The following is a 20,448-nucleotide window of genomic DNA, read 5'->3' as shown; positions in this document are numbered from 1 at the left end:
CCATGTGGAACTGCAAGAAATCACCTTTCTGCTAATGTTCTTTAAGTGAAAATTCAGGGAATTTGTTCACTTGGGAGGAAATATTATTCACAAGGACAAAGAGGAGGCCTCGTGCTGGTACTCTGTTCCTGGATTATAAATCCGCCTTTAATGAAAGCACAGCAGCAAAGTCTTCCTCTGGGAGACATATGGCCCATTTTTTTGTCATCCTTGCCATTTCATACATTGATCACGATGGGGAACAGCTGGGTCTTTCAATGTATGTAGGTTGAGATGATGTGTGTCACCTTTGATTGAGGCAGAAAGGGGACCACCCATCAGGCGAGGGCAGCAGTAGGTGCCACACCAGCTGTCAGAGTTGGTGTTGGAGGACAGGGATTGATGGAGAGACTGATTGCTTCAATCCCCTGTCAAGCTCCCACCTGTTATAGGGCTCCACGCAAAAAGCGATACAGTTGTCCCTTTATAGATATCCCGCATCCTCACAGCAGCATCTTCATTGTGCCTGGGCTACCTGTCAGCATGGCCATAGGTGGCTCCCTGCTTGCCTTTCTCCTTGTCAGCGGTCTTTGATTGAAAATATTAAGTCCGTATTCAGAGCATGTATACTTCATTTTGTTCATAACATTTATCACTTTTTTTTAGAGGCATTTCACAAGCAGCAGAACAAAGAGGTGGAAAATGGAGATAAATTATATGCCTGCTTCCTATTGTATTGTATGCAAAAAAGGAAACATTTTAAGTCTGACAGCTGGGCTGAACATTAACATTTGAATACGTTTCCTATTCCCGAGTGTTTCATGGCGATTTTGTTGCCATTGTTTAGTGGTGAGCTTTGAAAATAGACAATAGCTCCTTGTTCTGCATGGAGAACATTCTGTTCATGAACTCCACACAAAGCATAGGATAGATGTTTGCTGCCACTCTTCTTGGTCGTCTTGAGCAGATTTCCGGGGATTATACAGAGGGAATATGGTGTATTATTGGTGAGGCTTCCATATTTGTACAGCTTTGAATCCAGCAGCAAAGAGGTGCTCTTATCTGACGCCGCTTATAGCCCTTCAGGCTTGTGTGCATTCTTGTACAAAGAGGTGTTAATTAAGGAGCTCCTTTAGCACGGGCCCATACTGTGGAACGACAGAATCATCAAAACAAGTCAAATGAAGCTTTACGATCATGGGATGGGATAACATTTACTGTATGACTGCAGCAATTGCCACAAATTGCCAACAACAGCATGTGGAGGCCTTTAGCAAAGTTGGGAAAGTTGAAAGCCATAATTAGTTTTTCACCGTGTGGGTAAAGCTGTCATCATTTGAAAAATGGGGTCAGATACTAGCTTGTATTTAAGAACAGAGTTTGGGCATATTTTAGCTTTAATCCCACAGTTGAGGGACACTTTGAGGGACAGCAGGAATTGTCAAAAGATCCATCAAGTTGAGATCAGCGGCGTCGCATCAGCCCCCTCACTAGGAATCTATCAACTGAAGCCTCCAATGCATTTCAAATAAACTAATGGCCTCTATTTTTACTCATGCTATCTTAAAACTGAGTTAGCAAAACACAAACATTGGACTATGTTTAGAAGTAAAAAATATCAACCACAATTCTCAAAATGGACTACTAACTCCAGGACCCCACCAGAGACTCAAGAGAAGGAGACACAGAAGAGCTCATACACAGAATAACTTGGGGCTTATATTGCATTTCCATAGTTATCTTCTGTATGGATGTTGAAGACAGAAATTATTGATGTGGTTTAGATTTGCTCAACCACATCGATACACAGTACACGTTCATATTTCAGTGTCAGTGTGAGTTTATGTGTTCTTTTCTCAGTGATAATGAGCATACGCAGTAATTCTTGCCCAAGTACATTTACAAGGGAAAATTGGACTCCTACCCACTCCAATCCACCTTGAGGCATGGTCGAAAAGACTGTAGTTTCTGCTGTTGAATACCAACAGCTGCTGATCTAGAGAACATCCTGCCATCATTGGAACATTGTGTAGAAAATATTAGAAAGAGTAACGCAGCACCGGTGGATCACACTGCCGCTCTATATAAATGCCTTTGTATTCAGATGACGTTTCAGCCCTAACGCCTCTTTCAAAATGATTGTTGATCCTGAAGAAAGCCCGAGGGCCGAAACATCATCTGAATAAAAGAGACCTGTCAGTACGGAGTGTGCATCACCGGAACAGTGTAATGTTGGAGCCATTAAAGAAAGAGATGTAAGAGGCCTTAATGAACCAGCGTTTCAAAGCAGTCAGCAGGGTTACGGGGCAAAAGTGCCTTTCCTTTACTCAATTAACCCCCCCATCTGGAGAGGGAAAGGGATAGGAATTAGAAAGGGGATGATCTTCACATTTCCTCCTCAGCAGCAAGAGCTATTTCCCCCTGTGCCAAGGGAGGAAGGTTAGGGAGAGCATGTAGGGGTCCACTATTGTGCAGAGGACAGGCAGATGGTTCAACTTCCTCCTTGATCCCCTGATGGCAAAAGGCCAGAAGACTGATAGGAGTCCATATTTGGCAATGCTCTGTTGAGCAAGTGAAGATGCCCAAGGAGGGTTTTTCCGCAGTGTTGGGATCACACAGTCAACCATCATTACCAGATGATTAGAACTGGACAACTGAATTTCTTATGTCCCTTTTCCACCAAACCGGATCCGGTTCAACGTATTCCCTATGATATTTCTACAGCTCTTGTTCTTGCGGCTTTTCGTTGTTGATGATCAGGTTAATCCCGCCCCCGCCTGCGACGTATGCGTGACGTATTTGGTTATTGGATCCTGCCGGGCAGCCGAGTGGGGTCAGCTAAAATCCGGTATTCGCCGTTTAAAGCCGGCGCCACTGCGGTGGAATCACGAAAAACCAGATCTTTATCAGCTCCAGCTCCAGCACGGGATCCTGATCCGGATCCGTGTTGGTGGAAAAGCGGCATTACTGCACTTTGAAATTGAGGCTATAAAGTCACTTTTTATTGCTAGTAAAGTGAATTGATGGAAGAATCCAAAACATGTAATTGACAGTAACATTTGGGAATCTCACGTTCGGTAGACTAAGAGTAGTAGCACGAAGGATGCTTAAATATATGCCATTCAACATATTTAGTTTGGTAGTGAAGATGAATAAATAAAGGCATGATGTAACATGTTTTCTATTATCTAACATGCAGTCAGCTGACAGTTGACCCTTTAAAGGTTACTATTTAAATTAGGTTAAATTCATATCAAAACATGCTAACCTGAATTAGCTTCTATAGCTACCTAAAACATTCATGATGAAACTTACCAGCCTCTGCACACCTATGCTCATAAAGCTTTGGGATGAGCTTATGTTTTTGCTTGAGCTGAAGTATTTTCAAATCGAGCAAACCTGTCATAACCCAATATGCACTTTCTTTTGACAACTTGTCTCTTTTTTTGTCAGCTATGGCAACCCATCTTAAATATGCTCCCAATTCTGGCGTAAAATTGTAGACTTTACACCGGTCAATTTGTCTGGATAGTATAAAGTCATGAATAGAAGAGGCTGTACTTACGGCTACTCCCAAGCTCTTCAAAAAGGTATTGTACTTTCTCCCATTGGGTGGAATTCTGACCAGGTGGGGGCTCAAGTGGTACGAAGGCTCTGAAAGCAACAAAAGGATAATTTAGCAGAAGGACAAGAATAAAATTACATTATTTTCAGTCCCGAATATAATAATATTTTCCCTGTTATAAAATGTTCACAGCAGCAAATACAAATCTATACAAAGCACATTATCCACTTTGTGACTGTGCTTGAAAACAAGATGAACCTCTTTTTCTTCATTTTCACTTTATTTTGAAAGAAAGATCTACATTTATTATTATTACTATTTAATAGTTTAGCACAACCAAACATGAGGGACATGCAAAGATGTCTTGATTTCCGTGCCCGATAAACATATACAATCATGTTCCACTAAACACTTTTTACCCGTTTCCTCGAAGGTGAGAAACATATTTAGTCAAAACTTCTGAAACAGAACTGATGCTCTCGAAGCTAAAGGATTCTTTGAGGAAATTCAAAAACTGGTCCTTCAAAAAGTGAAAAAGCCTTCACCTGGGGAGGTAAAGGACCTTAAATCAGCATCTCTAAGACGTCTCTTTGCCTTACATGCAAAAAGAAAAAGGTCTGAGGTCTCAATAGGTTTTATCTGCCCCACTCTCATGTGGCTACCCTCAGGGCTGCACACTTAATCTGTTTCCTTTAGGCCATGGGATGTGTCATTTTTCATTCCTGGAAAAGAACACCTCATGAAAGTGACCTTAGCTGTGAGACATCTCTTCACAACTGTGACTACTGTGAAATGTAACTTTTGCAAACTCTAAAAGGTATTTTCTTAGAATAAATAAACTGAGTAATCATTTCCTTTGCCTATTCATCACGCATAATGTTCGAGCATTCTGAAATACACGAAGCCTCATCTAAAACCTAGAAAAAATAACCTTATGTAATGATTTGGATTTTTTATGTATTTATTTTGATTGGGTTGAAGCACAAAAGAAAATCATTCACATTTAAAGACGATGAGATGCCGGCAGACACGCGGCTCGTTTACTTATGTAGGTCATGTAGAAGCATCATTGAAAACTACTTAAACGTTTCTTGTTAACTTTAAAACAAACACGACTGGGTAGGGTGCGAAATGTTAAAAGAAGTTACTTGCAGTGGAAAAATAATAGGAAACGTGACACATTGGAATATAAATAATACAAGGAGGTGTAAGGAGGAAATAATACAAGGAGGAGCTATGTAAGTAGATAACACATGAACCCCACCTTTATTTAGACAGAGCTCTATAGTTTTAATGGCTGCAAGGTAAAACAAAAACACAACATATAAAACGCATCTAGAAAAGACCTAATGAATTAACAGGAACCCAACACAACCGTGACCTCTCTGAGTATGAGAAAAGCAGGCCAGTATAGAAGCCATTATTTCGTTGAACACCAAGGGACCGCAGAAACAATAGCCAGAATAAAGCCTTCTAGTTCTAGTTTCCAGTTCAGGAGGTAAAAGAGGAGCTTAATTGCTTGCGTCTCAAATAAATCCTTACTTCCAAACACTAACTGTGAAAAAGTATAGCCATGGGTCCTCTATTTTTCTAAAACCAAGTAAACCTTCAATGTATCATTTAACGGCTGAGAGAGCCCATTGCTTGTTTTAGGTAGCACTCGTGGCGTGTTGCTGTCACGGCTGCAGAGAAATCTATTATGTCGTGCAGGTGCTACTAAACACAACCAGTATAAAATTGCGGGATAAATGGGACATGGCTGAGAAGGTGCATCAATATAAATTTGACGATTTACCACATAATAGCACCAAAAAAGACTCAACATTGCCTCCACATGAGCTTTGTAAGTAGATAACACATGCTGGGTTGGAATCAGATTGACAAGAACCCCACCTTTATTTAGACAGAGCTCTATAGTTTTAATGGCTTATCATGGCCAGGCAAATAATATGGTGGCTGTTTGAAGGGGCCTTCCTCTCATTAACTCCACACAATGGCACATCCACACCCTCTTCCACATATAGAGTACTGAAGCCAAAGAAACTAGCCATTTCTCTAACTTACCCAATTAAAAGGAGCACCACGCAGACAATGGCAAATCCAACTGTGTATTTCAGAGCGTTTTTCACTTGCTGTAAAAGAAGAACATTTTACTGGTCAATCACGGCCATGAAATATTATTATTCATTTTTAATGAGGGAACGGGCTCATATACTTCATTTAGATAAGGACAATTGTGAATGACAGCTATACAGAGTCAGTGTAGATCCAGCTTGACCTGGCAGAGATAACTTGTCACTCCCGGTGCTATTCAATGTGCTTATAAAGTAACAATACAAAAGATTTCACTCTCTGGAAGAGAAAATGCCTCTGTCAGCTCAAACCTAACACAAGGAAATTAGAAAAAGGGCACTTTGTGATCGTGGTCCATTACTCACTAAAAATACTTGTAAAGATCGAAATTCTTCTTTCAGTCACAATATGGGGTCTATGACGTACAGTATGAATGCACTAGTTGCAGTATTATCTTTTTCCATAAATATATAAAGATTGTTTAGCTTTTTGTGGTTGTTTTTGTAAACAAATACAAATCAAATGCATTGTCTGTATCTTCATGGCCCTGCAACACATTCTGACTGAATACCCTACGCATACAGAGCACTAAACCATAGAGATTAATATTTGACTGTATTTAATATGATTCTATTTCTTTTGAATTAATAATACTGATTAGCTAGTTCCAGGTTTCAATTTTATATATGTCATTGTGTATGTAAAAATACAAGTCAATTCAATGTTTCTTCAGTGCCAGGCCACCAAATATTAAACCATACAGATAGATTTGAGTATTTGGAAAGATGGAATCCATATTTGAGTGTTTGTCATGTAAAAAGACTGAATCTAATGGTTTCATGTTGCCTTATACTGGCTTGCAAGTTACATCGGAACAACAAGACATTTTGCATTTAACATTTTGGTAAGCAGCACCGAATTCATTTGAATGAATTTGAATTCTTCAGAACCACATCTAAGCAGACTGTCGTGCTGTGTGTTTAAGAAGAAATGTGAGTTCTTACCGAGCATTTGTTCATGTTGTCGTCCTCCCTTTCTTCATAGTAGAAATACACAAAAGGGATCCATAGGAAGACGCAGAAGAGTATGATGGAGTAGAGTGCTATATGTAAACAAAGAAAGTCCAAAATGAGTCACATACATATAAACACATACAAAAGTAAGGTACATATGAATACTTATATCATGTTTTTCATTCAGATTTGAAATATATGTTTTTATTACAGTGTTATTTATTTACCCTGATCCTCCTAAAGGCAAAGTACATACAAAAGGATTTCCCTTATCAGGTCATAGTACAGTCATAAACTAATATAATTCCCCCTTTCAGTAACACCATTTCATCAAAACTCAAATACTTCAGTCATCAGAATGTCTGAGACGGCAAGACCCCATTTCTTAAAAGTGTTCTAATGACAAATCTAGGGCAGGGATCAGTGATTCACATACCAAGAAACATTGAAACCACAGAGAAACCTTAAATAACTTAAATTCAGTCATCCAGAAAAACTAGTTTGGGATAATACACCTCCCGTTTAACTTGCCACACAGAACAAATGTATCTGTTTTCCATAACTTTGAACCATTTGTATAGCTTTTCTCTTTTGCTAGTACTTTCCTAATTTCCCTCTCCAAAACATACTGCATATATCAATGGTTGCTCAATGAGTGACTATTGGGCATTGTCTTAGAGGTTCAATTTGACCCTCTTGGCCATTATCAGGAAAACAAAACACATGGGGTTTACGATACATGTTACAGAACCCGGCTGTTACTGCAATTCCCTTAACTCAAAATAGCTAGAGATCCTGGATGGTCAAAGCAAAATGGGCATTTAAAAAAACACAACAACTCGTAACTCGTAAGTAAGGGAGGAGGGATCTAGATCAGCATGAAGGGTGTTCTTTTCCCCATAATGACCGCCTCGGTGCACATTATCCCACTTATTAATATTAATTGAAATGATTTTATTGACTCAAAAATGATCATATTTCTTCCGTTAAGAAAAAACCCTGTTCCACGGCGCACCAAGAGCTGGAACTGCGACAACAACAACAGCAACTCTACGGCAGCACTGATCGAGGTTTTCTGTAACTGTTCAAGTCTGTTCACATTTTCTGATCCACTAACAAGTCCTTAAACACTGCAGAGCCCAGACCGTGTTCCTGTTAGTGTTCACTTCCTGTTTGTCTTCTTCTGGTGATTTATCGGACGTCCAGCGCTCCGTATTTTAACATCTTTTCCTTTCTCTTTCTTGATCCTGCTTAACAACGGTCAATAAATCCTTGACAGCAGTCTGTACTACTGGATTAACAACGTGTCACATGTTCTCAATTGACCAATCAGAATTGAGTATTCAACTAAACCATGTAATGATCTTTGATAGCGACCTATCCAAACACAGGGTAATGAGTTTGAGGAGCAATGTACTAATCTCTGTGAAGCATGATTTTAGTTGAAAGCATGGCCGTGGGTTACAGAAGCCGTTTTAAAGAAAGTTTCCTAAAACAGTTTAGGGGAAGCTTCCATCGGAGTAAATGCACTGTATACATTTGGGGCCAGCAGCAGGTAATGCATTTTTTTAATTAATGTATTACCATGTACCACCCTGTAGAGCTTAATATGTATTTAAAAGTTACTTGGCCCCGGCCGTGGCGCAACTGGCTGGGGCAACTGCACCGTATGCCGGCGACCCGGGTTCGATTCCCGACCCGTGGTCCTTTCCGGATCACACCCCGACTCTCTCTCCCACTTTCCTGTCACTCTCCACTGTCCTATCCGATTAAAGGCAAAAAGCCTCAAAAAATATTTTAAAAAAAAAAAGTTACTGAGTTGGTTTGCAGGGAAAAATACTATCCCTTCATGGAAATGTCTCATATAACTAAAGTGAGCTTCTTATTTGATTGAGGAGGTAAGGTTATCTAAATAAGCATACTCAATTTAGCAATTCCATACCAATTTTAAACACTTCAATATCAAAAAGCCAACTTCAGGGCCGGCAGAGAGGTCAGTGGTTATAGCCAGGGCCCATGTGAAGTCACCGCTGCCTAGCAAGCCAGTTTGAATCACGAGCCGGACAAACATTCAGCCCATGTCATCTCCTCTATCTCCCCTTTCAACTCTTACATCTCCAATAAAGGCCTTCTGGCCCAAAAACACCTAAAAGATACAAGCCTGCTTCATCAGAAAATCATTTCATAGACTTCTGTGTGGTTTGGACACAGTGGACAGATAAACCGGTTCTTGGTGAAAGAACTCGCTATTCTGTAAGTTGGTTTAGTTCTTCCTGTACAAGAAACGTTTTAAGAGAAAGACCAACAGTTGAAAACATTAGGAATTCATAGAGCAGAGTCAAAAACACTTTAATAGAGAGATGCTATTTCAAGCTGGGGGCTTTTCTTTTTGCTGCAAATGCATGCCAGTGAAGACAGCCCAGACAAACCCAAAATAACTCAAAGGAAAGCATGTCACAAACACGAAGGCACCCAGCAGCATGGTTGGCATAGCCCAACGCCTCTTTGAGGTGATAATGTGAATCATTAAAACAAGTCACATTGTGATGCCAAGTAAAAAATGTGCAAAGAGACAAACTAAGCTAACCACAACTACAACAGTGTCCCCTTTTTCATACATGTTGAACTGAGGTTTGACCATAGTGATTTTCAATAAATGAGTGAAGTCTTTGTTGGAAACACAGAAACCAAATAATGGATAAATATTAAGACCAAAACAAAACAACAACTTATTATTTGCCCTAAGCAGTTCCATAATAGCGTATTATAGCAAATTTATATCACAAGCTGCTCCTGATAACATTTAATCCAGAACATTAGCACCATATTTCAACTTCAATGTACATGTGGAAAACAACTGTTCCATATCAGTCAAATGCATGCCCTCAAGCAAGTACTAACATGCATCCCTGTGAAAGGTACTATATTTCACAAAATGCTCTCTCTACTTCAGACAAATGAATGTCATTGTTATAGTGGCTTTCTTTTTGCCAGCTGTGATTGTGATAGGGCATTACTTCCAATAAACGCGTATTCATTGCTCCACTAACATATCCATTTACACTCATTTACAGCCAGACAAAGTGAGTTTAGGATGATGCCAGGAGCCAATAAATGCAAGCCATGCACTGTGTGCAGCTGCTGACATATGCTTGTGGGTTAAAGCAATGGGTAAAATGAATCAAAACACCATGAATATTAACATACTGAGAGAATAGGTCATACTGCATTACCATGTATCATCCATTACTCTAAGCACATCTTCTACAGGGAGTAAGCACACGTATCCCCGCCCCCCCCCCGACAGAGAGTAGAGATTAAATAGTAAATGTCCTCTTTTCACCCTTCATACATGTTTTGTGTTCATACTCCACTTACTGAAAGGAAACGACAACATTTTGGAAAATTTGGAAGAAATGGCTTAAAAAAAAGCCTTCATCTACCAACAGTGCCAGCTGGTGAAACTATGTGAGTAAATCAACACACGCAATAGTCAAAACCTCATTATATTTTAATCATCATTTGCAGGAAATTTACAACAATTATAAATATTACAAGATATCAATCAAAGCAAGTAGCTTCACTCTAAATGAGAAACATTAGAGCCTTGTCTTCACCTTGCTGTGGCTCTCCACAGGGATATTAGCACCTGGTCACTTTTCACTTGCAGACAGGCAGCATGTATTACATTTTAAGTGAAAATGAAATGCCAGGGGAGGCTTCCACAGAAACACAGTCTCTGACAAAGGACTCCAGAGACGGATGAAAATATCTGTCTGTACAGACACTTGCTGAAAGGTATGACACTCTGAGCTTGCACTCTTATTTCCAGTAAACATCAGGGACGTATCCATTTTTAGGGGGTCGAACCTGGAATACACACTAGTAAATATTCAAGTTCACTTTGACAGGTAGCATGAGGGCCTCTAATTTGATGCTTTGTTTCTTCTGAGCGTGTGAGTAAACAGATGTTTGCTAACAAACAACACAAAGAAACTGGATAAGCTGACGCTGCATCCCGTTGTACTGCTGTCAGTTGTCTTTTTATTCATTCTTTGAGTCGATACAAGTTTTACAACTATTTTCTAGAGTTCAAAAGGTGAAAAGGAGTGTGTAACCCCTGTTATGAATAACAATATGAATATAACATTCAGATAGCTCACCACTATACAAAGAAGAAAGCTTTTGGCAAACTCTATTATAGCTTTGAAGACAATGCTGAAAAAGCACTTTGACAGTGAATGTTTGTGAAGTGCATTATTAGCATCTTTGCATTGACTGACATTTCCTCTCGGTCTATCAAAGTCACTCAAGTGATTTTGACTGTCACTGGCTTGGCACACCTTTCCCTCACCGACCTTCCACAACACTGTCACCCAAATTTTGATTTATTGACTCCAAACTGACGACAAGGCAGCGAGCAGTAAGTAAACCCGACTGCAGACCTTAAATGGACTCTGTGGAAACCTACAGGTTGTGTGGCAGATTCTGGTCTGAATGCAAAAATCTCAAGCGTCCAGACGCATGTTTCTGCAGTTTTTTCCATCTGCCTGAAAATGGACTGTCAAAACAAGGAACATCCTGTTAATCTTTGATTCACCTCATAGCTCAATGGCATGTTTTATCTGGTTGAAAAGAGTTCGTCATATCCCAAATGGACTCTACAGGGGGACGATCAATTTCAGTAGCCATGAAGGACATGAATAGGGAACTGATGAATACTTAAATGGAGGAAAAATATCTTTATGCGCTGCATTATCAAATGGTTTCCGAGCCAGAAGATCTGTGTGTGCTAAAACGATTTCTATAGCTTCATTGAGCAAAACCAACGTCACCAGAAGGAGCTTTCTCCGAATATATCCGGGCTATTTGACAGACAACACGCAAATAGTAAAACCCTAATCTCAAAGTAAAACAGGTATATGAAGATTTAGCTGGTTAGTTGAGGACATGTTTGTGCCGAATACGTATAAGAGTAACATTGCAGCCTACACCTCTGCTTCAATAAATAAACATGTCTCAACCTTTTTTATAATAAAATAGTGCCTTTAGCAGAGAAGGGAGCGAATCTCTCCTTTAAAACATGACGTCCAACATGCACACCTGGTAACATCTCAACGCAGTAAAACCAAGCAAAGGTGAATTTCACTGATTATATTATTTATATTTTGAAATTGGTGATGGATGACTTTAGAATATTGCTATCGTGATTTATTCTGGGAACAATATAGTAAAAATATAGTAATGTGACCGACCTCTGGCCAATATTATATTACTATTAACTTATAACAGAAATATTGTTATTTTTGTTTTTCTATCAAGGTACTGCATTACAAAAAATCCATAGATAGGATTAGCCTTATTAGGAATGAATGCAGTAATAACCTATTTTGTCAGGTTTATATTCCAAATGTAAAATGTCCCGCTCAGTATATTATTTCCAAAATGAGGGAACCTCAACATTATAACTTGATAGTCACAGAATCAGCCTCAGAACTCCAGCTTTAGTTGTGCTAAAAACAACCACAAAGGGACAAATGATTGAAGAGGTAACTACAGGCTTACAATTCTGTCCAAGTCTCGGAATCCCTGTTTTGTATATTTAGAGTTAGATTCAGGAAGAAGAAGTGGGTTTTGGTTTGTGCACATGGTGGCAAAATGTACCCATTGTTCTTATTCACACTGGACAATGTTCTTATGGCTGAAGGCCCCTCTGGATCACACAGAGCTGCTCTAAAAAATAAAACTGCAATTTGTCAATGTTTTCAAAATAGTCTTAAAGAAGCACTTGGCTACCACTTTCCTCCAGAATTCAGTCAGCACATCAGGGTGGAAAAGAATCACAGACAAAGAAAAGTACTTGCCGAGAATTTACAAGAGTATCCCTTCCTTTTCAACTTCTCCTCTACAAATGGCATTAAAGAAAAAAGGAAGAGAGAAAGCAAATGATTTATTTAGAGGTCCCAGGGGTGTTTTGCACTGTTGCTTAAGGGTCTCATGCACCACTGCTTTGAAGTACTGAGCAGTCCAAGGAAATGTATAAATGGACAGAGGCTGGAGATTGAGAGGCTAGGCTTGCAAACTTAGGGTTCATCAAAGATCACAAAAAGCTATTTGGGCTCTAAAAGGAAGTGGGTGTTGCGGTTGCAGGCATCCATCCACTCTGTCAATTTGAAGATAGATTTTATTGAATATAACACTGTGTAAGTTATAAAACTGCAGTTTTCTCTACAGAAGATAAGGAACATAACAGAATATTTTCACATCCGGTTTTTTGACATTGCAGTTTTCTGAATATCTGTTTCTCACTGGCACCAAGATTTATTGTTCAGCCTCGAAATGAGCCCTATGATTTAACTAAATGCATTTATTTGACTTAAATATGATGCCATTGTTGATGCAGCCAGCATAAGAACAGCAGAATGTAAGGAAATGAGAGATTTCCCAGATATTTGGTGTGCTTTAACATAAGCACACATGCAGTTTAATAAAATAATAAGCTATAAATATCACGGTGAAAAAGGAACAAATCTATAAAATAACTATGTAGTGGTGTTGTATTTCACCCGACTATATACAGTATTTCTCCACTATGACCTGACTGTGCATGTTAAACTTTTCAGGGTAATTATACAGTACAGAAAAGTGCATTTTAAATGCTGCAGAAATGTTTACAGTGTCAACTTTAGGGTTGATTAAAAATGTGTGTGCTCAGAGAAAAATGTACATTTTTTTAAACCAACATCCGACATTAATTTACCAAATGACAGCTATGTAAGGACATGCCACACATTATGTTAATAAACAGCAGGGGGTTTAAAAAGCACCGGACATACATATGTTTATTAACTGTGATCACCACTGAATGCAAGTCAGTCACCTGGAAGAAAAGCAAGCCTCACTGGAAGAAATAGGAACAGGGATCAAACCTATAATTACTCCATTTGTGAAAAGACAAATGGACATTGCTGTCAAATATGGTTGTGAGAAAATTCTACTTCAAAGGTTAGATTTGTGAGCACACTGTGCATGCAGCACACATGGAGCTTAGTCTCCACCTACTGGCAAATAAAAAAGCAAAGCCTCTCGAAAGAACAGAGGAAAGAGTCTCTAGTACGACTAAAAAAATCCAATCATCAAACACAACAGGATAGTGAAAAAGCCAAAATTGAATTTATCACATTTTCAGGTTTAGCCTATTACTTTAGCCTTCAGCAAAAATGAGACTTACTCGGCACACAATCCACTAAAAATGTCATCTTCACAAACATCTATTCACTGCAGTGACAAACAGTCAAACAGAGAAGCATGATGATCCCACTTAACTTTGTAATTAAACATTTAAATCTCACTGAATATATAACAACTCCATTCTGATGGTTTTGGGCATAACAAAAAGGAGCTCTGAATCTTATCATAAAAGCAGTGCACTGACCTCAGGAACTTGTCTTGTGTTAAATGATGTGTCAGAAGTTTTCCTCTCTCAGATTGCATTCACACATTTTTTCACCTTCAGCACCACAACACCAATCAGACAGAGAGATTGGGAAATGCGGGGATTGCTTGTATTTTAGGAAGGTTTAACAAGCAATCAACCTTGCTTATCAACAGTCGAAGGTTACAAGACAACAACAGATTTGCCGGCAGATATTTCGCACCACACAATCCCAGAGCTATGACTACATAAGAAAATGCATAAAGGAAAAATCCCTGCGAATAGCATGAACAAACTATTTGGCATGTTGTCCTTTACGAGTTTGACAGTATGGATGCATGTTTCCCAGTAACTCTAGCAGCCACTAAGACATGTTGACGCTCTACTTTTCTCAACCAATAGAGTGGTGCAGGGATGACGTATTTTTGTAGGCCGACCCGGAAGTACGCTGCGCATTGGTTCGATCGACAAAAAAGCAATGCGATTTCTCCATAGGATTTTGGAATATTGTAAAAAATAACATCTGTGGAAAACAAACATGTTTGATAAATGCACGTTTTGTTCCGCCGGATAATCTCCACATGTCTACCCTACTTTTATCATTCTCGTATCATAAATCTAATCGCCAGAAGCAAAATGATAACGTTATGCTATTAACGTACCACAGACGAGTACAGCAGGGTCGCATGACTTCAACGTCATTCCAACTTAAAAACTGAAATTTCTAAAATACAGATTCAAGTTGAAGCGTTTGTTTTACGAGTTTGTAAGAGCGCATGTACTTGCTTTCAAGCAGAACAGGGGCATACAAACTTAGCGGGAATGTTGACGTGTTTGGTGTAATGACGTACAACGTCCTCAACAACTTCTGTAGTCCTATTGAGCCACTTGTTAACAACCATCATTTTTCAGACGCGTAAACTCTTCAAAAATCCCCAGGTAGGGGGTTCACTGCTGATGTATTTAATGTCGTAGAGCAAAACGTGATCCTTCTCTTAAATTTGTGTCAATCACAGACCTTATTTCGAGCTATTTTCCAAAATCCTACGGAGAAATCCCAAGACCCTGAGACGAGGGAACCAGAAGTGGTAAAATGCTAACTCACTCCTGGGTTTTAGAACTCCTGCACCACTCTATTACCTGACCTTTGACGTGTGACGTATGCACCATGACAATGGTTTCTAGGCGGTTTGATACAATAACTGGAATTACTGGCAGTCCATGCATTCAGAACGATACCTATATAATCATATGTTTCATTGTATACGTCTATATAAAGCTACTGTACCATTAAACATGATGGCAATTCCAAACTAAAATCTTTTGTATGAAATCCTCTGGGTGAGTCCAAGGACAGTATACTAGGGGCTTTGAATGCTGGATCCAGGTGCAGTGTTCATAGTAAGCCAATTTTCTTATGTCATTTTACCAGTAGAAGTGGTTTCTTTGATTGGGCTGTCTGGGCAAGTAGACAGCTTGTCTTCTTTGCATTTGGCATTTCTGAACAGACGGCACATAACATTGTAGCTGACAAGCACTTTAAGCCAGCATCTGTTGGAAACCGTGTGATCAAGCATCTTTGGCATGACTGAATTAGCTATCGTCAAAGACAACCAACTCATGTTATCCTTTAATATGACAATCATGAAGAAATTTCCGTGGCACTAATAGCTTTCAGTTAGGAATGTAATAGCCAACCGGGCCTGGATACTATCAGTCCTCATGAATTGCAACCATGTTCAAATAATGGAATTATCCATGGGGGATAGACATGCCTTTCCTCAATGGAAGAGAATCAGGCAGGAGAGTCCAAGATCCGTGAATGGACGTTTAACAAACCTACTTATGATACAACTCAGTAGGCCAAAAACGAACTGTCAGACCCTTAGGGGAGATGCGCATTTGGGCTCAATGGCATAGCTTCAGAGAAACTGGCATCAATAAGGTTGTCCATTTCACCTGTGCTTTTTCTACTATGACAATTCAAATTGTTTGCTATCTAACAAGGTCCCTCAATGCGTTTGTCATGCTTAAAAGGCCTTGCACACTCACACAGGTTTTTTCACTTATTCTGGCTAATTGGACTTGGCTTAGGTTGAAGTCGGGCTGAGATAAACTTGTATTACCAGGGGCCAACATATTTTTTGAAAAATGATAAAAGGTGTAATTCAAAACCATTAGCAGGATTAGACTGATGTCAATCAAGCACGGTTGGCACACTCGTTAGGCAGCGTCTGAGTTAAGTGGGAACATCTGTGCTCCATCAGAGCTCTACACAAACCACAGCAACAGGTTACAATCACACCCAATGAACTCAGTCAGATTGGAAAAGCTGTTTTGATCACTACTAGAGAAATAACAAAATCCTATTAAAATGGTTATTTACTTGATCTATAAGCTTAGTATTTTCCTATCCTGGTAACTCCCTCACATGAGTTTGTAGCCAGGCACACAAAGCATCAATATATGTACAGCAACATACTTGATATATGGTTAAACAAAAGTAGAGAGCAGATAATAAAATACATTCCTTTTTCATATATTGTAAGTCATATATAAGAAAATAATTGCAAGGCATGTTTGCCATTAAAGACCACAATAGCACAAAAGTTAACAAGGCTGCATCGACAAGAAGTGCATTACATAAACAAAACAAAGATCTGACTCATCACTCTCTTAAGAAAAAGTCGGCAAAGTACTAATGTATATATATTAAATGTCTTCATATGAGTGTCATGAAAACAATTCACCTTGTGTTCTCCAGTAAAATAGTGTGTGCTGCACATCCAACGGAAAGCTTTTTAGCATAATTATGCAACAGTAAATGTAATTTATTATTGCCAGCTTCAGTTGACTAATGTAACCTGCCTGCTCTTTGACAAATTCCATTAATTTGTATGCTCATCCTTGACATTTTGCCAGTAAACACTGTAAATGTTGGATATCTCTGATATATTACATCATCATGGAAAACATTATCGGTCAGTTCATTAAGATGAACCAGTTAAAAGGGCTTTTGACTATCTACTATTTTAACTGTAATACCTATTATAGATTATTGTATTATGACTGGTTTTAATTCTATGTTTTATTTATTCAGGTTTCATGAATTACATTTAGCTCAGCCTCTGAATTGTTTTCTGATATACTGTATTTTTGGTGCAAACTTGAGCGAGACTGCTCCAGGGGGAACAAGATGTACTACTAAAGTTGATTTATAGTTACCATGAGTAAGAATGACTTGCAAAACAGCTTAATTCAATGACATTTTTTTAAACAAAAGACCAAATTTAGGGAATGAGATACATTTTCCATTACATTCTGCAATAAATAACCCCGATGTGATATGTGACAGATATAAAGAAAATGCACTTACTGTAATATCCATACAGCACAGTGTCTTCAATGTGCCCTCTTGTCTCATTGTTAGCTGCCCAATCCTGGAGGGTACCAAAGGAAAACCATGGCGAACAATTAAAATCAAGTTGAAAAGTAAAAGGAATGAAGTAAAACAACGAGAATAGATACCAGGCTTATCGTAAAAAGAAAAAAAAAGGACAATAATGACTATAAAAAAGGTTGTGGAGAAACTCAAAGGACAGACATGCATGCACACAGACACAGACTCTTTCCATTCTTGTTGGATTACAAGGTTTGATAACCAATAAAGTATGTTTGTTTAAGTAAATTAAGCATTATGTCCCGGTCGAGTTAACATGTGCATCTTATTTTAGGTTGCCTTGACTGAACTGTCCAAAAAACAATTAACAGCTAAAAGTAGAAAGCACCTCACAACCCACTGAAAAAAACAATTACCTGCTCTTCAAATGAAGATGCCAATACACACTTTGATGTATCTTCAAGTAGATAGAAACAAATGCAATGACTTTGCACAAAATTCATGAGCCAAGAAATGAATTCAGCTTTTAGATTGGACTAAAACAACATCCACTTTGTCTAATTCTAAGAAAATTACAAAGTAAAGTTAAAAGCTGCCTCAGGAGAAACTCATTAGTATTTCGCAAATTGATTTTTACTGGCGCTGTTAGAAGAAAGGAGACTTACCTTATAGGTACCATTGGGGTACTTCATAAATGAAACAAGGAATATGTCGACGGGGAGAAGTGCAGAGGTTATCAAAGCAATGGCCAGGGCACATATTGCTGTGATAGTTGAAACAACTTCACTCTCCTGACGACTTTGAAATTTCCGAATGTAGAACCAACAAAAAGTCAGGATTACCTAAACAAGGAGAAAAACATACCATCAGGAGGGATAGTAAATATGAGTAATATGCAAGAAAGACTATTCTAAAGCCTAATGTACAATCAAAAATGTAACAGTTCAAATACAATATAAATAGCACAATGTCCTTTTTGACTGGCAACACACCTAACCATTGATCAGTGTTGAACTGCTATAAATTCATTACACCGTGTTCACAACATTGTGTCGTCTTATGTCTGTTCAACAGTGCTAAAACCATTACTGCCATGTATGTGATGAGGATGGCCAAAGAGGAAATACCCAAACCAAGGTGTTAACACAACACTGGGGGATTAAAAACTAGAATAGCCTGACTGCAAGCGTTGGAAAAAAAAGACAATCTGATTATATCATCCTCCCTACTCCTATCCTTTCAGCACAAGAGTGGATACAGATTCACAATCAATTTAAGGACTTAAAAGAAATAACACAAAGGTACTGTTTTATAAAATGTTTAATTAATTCATGAATTTCCTCATGTATTCTGTTGCAGTTCAATAAGAGTAAGGGGGGGGGGGGGGACAGCAATTGTCCTAGTAACATGCAGGGAACTCAATAGGGAGAAAGGCAAATAAGGGACTTCAAAATGACAAGGTCATATTCACGGCACACAAGCTGTAGGAAGTGAGGACACTGCTAAAACTAGCCCCTTAAGATCAGGGGCTGCCATTCACAGACAGGATCAATTAAAGTCCTGCTGCCTTAAGCCTCTGGCTGCTTGTTTTGCCAGGTAATGAGCGGGGTTTGCATCCAAATAAGACCCACTGAAAGGTTTGTTCAAATAAAATGGGGCTGTAAGTGATGGGTGGGGAAGCAGTATCGGCATCCGGGGCATTCTCCTTGACGTCTTCTGATTAAGTCACGTGACTCTGACTGACAGCTGAGATAATGGGAGCTAAATTGGGCAGCAGATTACTGAGACCAAGTTCACATAACAGTTAAGTAACGCTACCGTTTAAAGTTATCTCTGAATGGGTCCAATTCTGTTTACATAAACAGAAAGGTTATATGTGTTTGCAGAAGCCTTATTAGCTTTTCAAGCAGCACTGCGATGACATTGAGTAAAGCACATTTTAAAACCTTGTGGTGAAACCTAACTACGCATTAGCACAGGTAAAAGCTGTAGATGTCTTAATTTTCTGTACAAGAATAAAATAGTTCCCACCTATTTTCGAAATACTCCTGATTTACACTACCCCAGCTTTTGGTATGCCATATAAACGAATTATAACTACTACATTGAGCACAAAACAGACTGTATGCTAAAGTGTGTCATGGCTAATGTTAGCTAAAACCAATCCCAAGCCAATATTGACGTTGATACACCGTAGCCATATCGTGTCGTAACACCTTAACCACGACGCCTCTACACCTACCTAAACATCTCAAAGTTATTGTATGACAGCCCACAACTAAATGAAAACACTACATGACTTAAAATGTGCTTACCATAAGTATAAAAGTGAAAATAGACCACCCGAGCATAGACTCGGAGAGAAACGACTGGTCCGCCATCTTCACTTCCTGCAATAACAAACCCACGTGATCCGGGGACCTCACCATAGTGGAGGGCGAGCAGCATTCGTAACGTGTCTGCAAAAAGTGCGCTGCGCACAACGTCTGTAGAAGTCTACGGTCTGTAGATAACTCCACATGTATGCACATGATTTTAACAGCAGTTGTATTGGAATTACAGAGCTTCACTGGTGGTGGGATAGGACGGAAAAACAGTGGAGCCGAACACTTTAAATACCAGAAGCTGTCGATACCAGCAGCCTACAAAATACTGCCTTTTGCATGAATCCAAATACATCTGGGTCAGCTATCCTCGAAGTAGTTGTTTTATAAAAATAAAATAAAAACACCATCAGTGACAGATGAATTAAATAAAAGTAGTCACACCAACACTAAACATATATATGTTAAAGTTTGACTTTTTGGAACAACAGAAGTATGATCAGAACATTTTTTCTTAAATATTTCTTTAAGATTGCCATATCTATTTTTATAGCATAAATAATATTATAAACAAATTGGATTGGTGATCATAGTGTATACACATAATGTGCAGAATAACACAGTGTTAGGTATTCCCTAAGCAGTGGTTCATATCTTAT

The 20,448-nt window shown here is 38.9% G+C and overlaps 1 protein-coding gene across 1 annotated transcript in view; it reads right to left on the bottom strand.

Moving 5' to 3' along the window:
- Nucleotides 1-19,903, bottom strand: part of lmbrd1 (LMBR1 domain containing 1) — a 46,288-nt gene extending 26,385 nt beyond the window's left edge. Inside the window, exons 1-6 of the mRNA XM_063875165.1 lie at nucleotides 19,781-19,903; nucleotides 18,131-18,307; nucleotides 17,442-17,505; nucleotides 6,622-6,719; nucleotides 5,609-5,676; nucleotides 3,545-3,633 (exon numbers count right to left, since the gene is read on the bottom strand). Of these exons, the coding sequence (XP_063731235.1) occupies nucleotides 3,545-3,633; nucleotides 5,609-5,676; nucleotides 6,622-6,719; nucleotides 17,442-17,505; nucleotides 18,131-18,307; nucleotides 19,781-19,894 (610 nt within the window). The 5' untranslated portion in view covers nucleotides 19,895-19,903. The remainder of the gene's footprint in view (nucleotides 1-3,544; nucleotides 3,634-5,608; nucleotides 5,677-6,621; nucleotides 6,720-17,441; nucleotides 17,506-18,130; nucleotides 18,308-19,780) is intronic.
- Between the last annotated feature and the right edge of the window lie 545 nt (nucleotides 19,904-20,448).

This window comes from Eleginops maclovinus, chromosome 22 (genome assembly GCF_036324505.1).
Source record: "Eleginops maclovinus isolate JMC-PN-2008 ecotype Puerto Natales chromosome 22, JC_Emac_rtc_rv5, whole genome shotgun sequence".
Classification (NCBI taxonomy): Eukaryota; Metazoa; Chordata; class Actinopteri; order Perciformes; family Eleginopidae; genus Eleginops; species Eleginops maclovinus.
The sequence above is the reverse complement of the archived record's forward strand: the minus strand, read 5'-3'. Positions and strand labels throughout refer to the sequence as shown.